General features: G+C 46.3%; 1 protein-coding gene across 1 annotated transcript; it reads right to left on the bottom strand.

Moving 5' to 3' along the window:
* Positions 1-288: 288 nt before the first annotated feature.
* Positions 289-3,793, bottom strand: LOC123761778 (octopamine receptor beta-2R). Its single transcript, XM_045747979.2, has one exon. It carries the CDS (start codon positions 1,852-1,854, stop codon positions 502-504), a length of 1,353 nt encoding a protein of 450 aa, XP_045603935.1. The 5' UTR covers positions 1,855-3,793; the 3' UTR covers positions 289-501.
* Between the last annotated feature and the right edge of the window lie 1,913 nt (positions 3,794-5,706).

Below are 5,706 nucleotides of genomic sequence, written 5' to 3'. Positions count from 1 at the left end.
AGGGTGCTGAACCCGACCTTGTGACGAACACATTATGCACTGGTGCATTTCAGTTGCTTTATTAAGGAAATTAACATGTAAGGCAAATATTAGTCTTTACCTATGTTAATGATGAATTAAAATTATATCCTGTATCATTGAGGGCTCAAACTGGAGACTGTCAGGACTCAGACGGTCTTTCCCACAACTTGGTCATAACTTTCTGTACGTTTTTATTTAAATTTTAAGAATATTAGTTAATTGCTCGTTTGACATAAGTGAGAACAGGTAGTGAGATAAAATTCCATGTTAATGTGTTACGTCTATTTATGAGATCTAATACAATTGGTTGACTCGTACCACTTAAGGGACAAGCTTGAACATGTACAGTATTGACACCTACCGAAAATAGACTCTTATGATGCATGTGTACAGAGGTTACAGAAGGGGAACCTTGTACAAAGGAGATCCTAAACAAAAGGGGGCCATTAAATTAGATACCGGGAAGGGGGGGGGGGGGGCTTAAACACCACACTCAGTGCTGTAACGTCGAGGCTTTGTTTTGACGACTGTAGAATGACCATTGTGCTGTAGACAGAGATCAGAGTCGTAGGGCGGCCCCAGCTGGCCCCGCCACGGGTCCACAGGTCGCCCGCACCGGAACACGCACTGAAGAGTCCGCCGAAACGCCTCCCGGAAGTCACGGTTGAAGTAGGCGTAGATGGCGGGATTGAGCATAGAATTGAAATATCCGATCCAGAAGAGGATTGAAACAATAATGTCAGGACAGGGACAGGCCTTGCCACAAAGAGTGATGGTGACGTACCAAGTGAAGAATGGTAGCCAGCAGACAATGAACGCTCCCATTATGATGCCCAGTGTGCGGGCTGCCTTGTGTTCACGCTTCAACTTTATGAGATTGCGTTCCTTGGTGGGCGTGGCTTCCTGGGTGTCACTAGAGGGTCGGTGGTTCATGAGGCGGCGACCTGACCCTCCGCTGCCCAGGCCAGCGTCAGAACCCACGCCGTTGCTGCCTACGAAGGCGGTGGTGACGGTGGTGTGGGAGGAGTTGTTGGACACGACGAGGGCGGCGTGTGGTGCTTGAGAGGCGCTGGACAGTCGTGTGTGTCGGTGCAACATGCGCTCCTGGCGGGCTGCTTCCAGGTATATGCGATAATACATGTATATCATCACACTGCACGGCATCCAGAACGATATCGACGACGACACCACCGCGTACGACGTGTTTACCTCGAAAATACAGAGGCTGGGGTTGTTAGCTCGATTTTCCAGGTGTTCATTGGTTGTGTACCATCCCATGAAGATTGGAAGAAATGAAATGACTATTGGCGCCACCCAGACATGACAGAGCATCACCATGACCCGCTTCTCTGTCATCACCATAGGGTACTCCAAAGGTCGCACGATGGCATAGTAGCGATCAATACTAATGCAACACAAGTGGAGAATGGACACGGTGGATGCGTACACGTCAAAAGAATTCCACAGGTCACACATACGGTAACTGAACAACCAACGTCCAGTAATTTCCACACTGGCGTTGAAGGGCATCGCCATTATTGCCACTAATATATCAGCAATGGCGAGAGAGACGACGAAATAGTTGGTGAGGATCCGCAGGCGGCGGTGACGCACCACACTGACCACCACGAGGAGGTTCCCCAGGACCGCGCACACTATGATCACCGCCATGCACACCCCCTTCACTAAGCCCACCGTCAGGTCCGCCCATTCTGATCCACTCTCTGTACCTGCCGCGGCGCCCACACTGACGTTGGCCACGCCTTCAGCCACCCACGTCTCGTTGGTGCTCAGCTCGACCGCCTCGCCCATTACACCTGCTCCGAGGAACATGAAACAAGTGTTTTCTTAACACTTATTCAAGAGACTGGTTGTGGTGGGGAGGGGGGGGGGGAGGGAGGTCTTGCCGACTCGGACAAAAGTAAGGATATTTTTTTCTTAAGTACCTTTTTTGCTCACTGTTGTGTATTTGTCAAGCACCAAAGAATCTTATGTGGCCGTATTAGCTAGAGAAATGTAGTTCAGAAAGCGTTTATTGTGGGAACGGTTAGGTTGATAAAGGAGGGTGGGGAGGCTGGAGACTCGTCCACACTATAATACACGCAGAAGCCGCTAGCCTGAAGAGGGAAGGCTTTGTGTTTGTCTCGAAACACTAAACCGACTTGAGTTGCAAGGTTCGTTCACTTTCACACGGATGTGGTAACACTATTTTGATTGCTTATTTTTATCACAATTATATAACACTGATCAAGCAATAAGGTTATTCAAACTATTACTATTTTTTCCCATTGACAACATTGCTACCTGTGGGCTGCAGGAAAGCGTCTTTGGAAGCTCGTAAGTTAAAACATCAAGGATAAGACGTCGTTCACATTATTATAGTTTAATAACACACACACATTCATGATTGTATTTTCTGATGTTTGTGTCTTTGTAATAGTTTTTTGCACCAATAGTTCATTATATGCCTTTGTTTATTATCCGGAGTGTCCGTTCGTCATTTATTTTACGTCATTAAATACGATATATATACATATTTGATAGAGGTAAACGCTCAACACACACCAGCACATCTTATCGCTCAATATTAGTTGTGAGCAACATTAATCCACAACATATAGTATAGGTTCGTGTGGCCCTCAGCGAAGTGTGTAAAGAGGAAGGTTCTCAGCTGACGTTACACCACACTAAGACATACTATTGAACACTTGACATACTCCATGACACGAAGACGGTGAACACACACTCAAGTCTATAACATCAGGCAAGTGTAATGGTCTACAGAAGATAATCTAATCCAGCTACTCAGTCTCTGTAGAATACTGATATGTAGAACACAGTTTGTTAATGACAATTTTTAGTTCATTGTAAGTACTTAACACGACCGGTAAAGCGTGTTTATTTCACAAAATTCACTGTATACAAAAATATATATTTTGAAAATGGGTTTCTTTTGATTCCCATTTTTTAATATAAATCCAACTTTTACTGAGTTGTTTATAATTGAGTAAATTCACGAAAGCAGTCATTGTAAATGTGGTAGAACTTCAACTATTGGTCTTTGAAATTCACATCAGATTTACGTATGGCACTGTATTCACTTGACGCTGGGAAGGGCAACTGTTGAGTCGGCGAGAGTGGTAGACGTAGTCACGCTCGTCCGGGTGCCACCATACATACTGCCACCGACAGGGCCACGAGGCTTCCCTTTTGGCACTCAGGCAACATTCTACTGTTATACGCCACCAGCATGCACCTGAGCGCCTGAGCTGAGCGTGTTACAGCCCATCAGAGGGTCCCTCTGAGTTACTCGAGGGAATTAAGTACTTCAATCGAGACAAGACTGTTTTTGTTCTAATGTTTAAGGTCTTGGTGTAGAGGTCGACCGCTCCCGTACTTGGCACATCCCCAGTGAACGTGCAGTGTTGTCGTGGGAGGCAGGTGGATCTTGCAGGTTTAGCAAGCATCGTGTCCCATTATTGGCTCCACTACAGCTCGACACAGCATCTCCACCACTGAAATGAGAGGGACATGGGTTAGACACGTGTGGCCTGGGAAGGTGACTTCGGTATACAGATCGGGAGGTGTCTGGACAGCATGGGGGGAAACATTCACATATACTGCGACATGGTGTCATGAGTAATATGTTGCAGTTCCATCTCGTGTGTATTATTGCGCCACTTTTATGATGTTAGTGTCGTTGGGATGTATTAAAACTGTGAATTGGTTCTTGCGTTGAATGGCAATTTAACAGTTTTTCTAAGCTCCAAAACTGCCACACACTGTGTATGTGTGCAGGTTCTCAAAGACATCCTCGATCTCTCCCCCTACAGTTAGCAGGGATATAAATACCCAGTTTGCAAATGTCAGGAAAAAAATAAACATTCACAGGAGTCGCTCTGAAGTGTAAATCTATAGCTGATCCGTCAAGTGTCGGTGACAAAAGCTGACCTGATCTCGTGGTACTCGACTGTGTTGCCCAGGCTTGTGTCGGGTCACAAGGGTCGCGCCAACTCTCACAACTTACCAGCTTCTGTGACCTGTACTCACCTAATTGTGCTTGCGGGGGTTGAGCTTTGGCTCTTTGGTCCCGCCTCTCAACTGTCAATCAACTGGTGTACAGATTCCTGAGCCTACTGGGCTCTATGATATCTACATTAGCGTGCGCGCGCGCGCGTGTGTGTGTGTGTGTGTGTGTGTGTGTGTGTGTGTGTGTGTGTGTGTGTGTGTGTGTGCGTGTGCGTGTGCGTGTGCGTGTACGGGCGCACGCGTGCTGGTAACAATCTTTGCTACATAACCATCTATATTGCACAAGACATTTCTCATCACTCTAACTATCTTCACTACCAAGGCCCCCCCCATCTAGGACCATCAACACCCCTACCGTCTTCAGCGCCTCCCATCGTCTTCACCACCGTCCCCTCCATCAATGTAATCATCTTCATTACACAATGTCTCCATTAAAACACAAGTACACGACAAACATTTAATCAACGTGTAGAATAAAATATGCTTGAATAATCTTTGTGAAGATGGAACTGGATATTTAGCTACGCTACGTTTAGGGAGCCGGTCGGCCGAGCGGACAGCACACTGGACTTGTGATCCTGTGGTCCTGGGTTCGATCCCGGGCGCCGGCGAGAAACAATGGACAGAGTTTCTTTCACCCTATGTCCCTGTTACCTAGCAGTAAAATAGGTACCTGGGTGTTAGTCAGCTGTCACAGGCTGCTTCCTGGGGGTGGAGGCCTGGTCGAGGACCGGGCCGCGGGGACACTAAAGCCCCGAAATCATCTCAAGATAACCTCAAGAAGATCCCAAAACAACCACCAGTCATCCTGCAAAGTTTTGGGAATATTGCCTCAAATATCGAACATTCTCTTTTATAGATATTCAAATACCACATTTGGGGAATGGAATCTGATCTACCTCGAACATAAATGAAAATGTAAGGTTTGGGTAATTACCAGTTGGATCACACCAGAGCAACTGTTGCAATGGATAACTAACTTGAGCATATTAACCACGTCAACACTGAAGGTCACCACAGCAAGACAAGGTAACCACGTCAACACGTACTGTCTAGTACTATACAGAACAGCTCTAATGTCGGCGGTCGTGAGCGCTGTGGCTGGGTGCTGGAGCACCTCTCAAGTGGTACGTAGAAACTAGATGCTGTGAGACACAGACGCTGACATTTTATCATCTTGCAATAATGCCTCCCACCAACAAAGCCAGGCTTACAAAAAGATCAGGCCAGGTGTGCCATCCTACCCATCAACCCTGCCAGGCCTGCAAGCCTGCTCACCCACTCTGCCAGACCTGGCAGCCATCCCACACCCACCTGCTAAGTCAAGTGTTGCCACCTTTCCACCTGTTGACAGTAAATTACCTCCACCCACCACTCATATATGTCAGTGGGTCTGGCACACAAGTCTCCAAGCACCATCGACACTCGGAGATAACTGGTTTTAACAGCATTATCTAAATTATTTAATCATGTCTCGTTTTCCCACAATTTGCAGTTAATGATAGTCATTTCTGCCCGAAACGCTTTGCGTAATAGTGGCTTTAGGCATTGTATGTACTAGCTCTATCTATAGATCTATCAATTTTTGTAAAACCTCTTGTATGTATGTACCTTACCTGAATAAACATTTATTTATTATTTATTTATTTATTTATT

Source organism: Procambarus clarkii, chromosome 24, assembly GCF_040958095.1.
Source record: "Procambarus clarkii isolate CNS0578487 chromosome 24, FALCON_Pclarkii_2.0, whole genome shotgun sequence".
NCBI classification, from domain to species: Eukaryota; Metazoa; Arthropoda; class Malacostraca; order Decapoda; family Cambaridae; genus Procambarus; species Procambarus clarkii.
The sequence above is the reverse complement of the archived record's forward strand: the minus strand, read 5'-3'. Positions and strand labels throughout refer to the sequence as shown.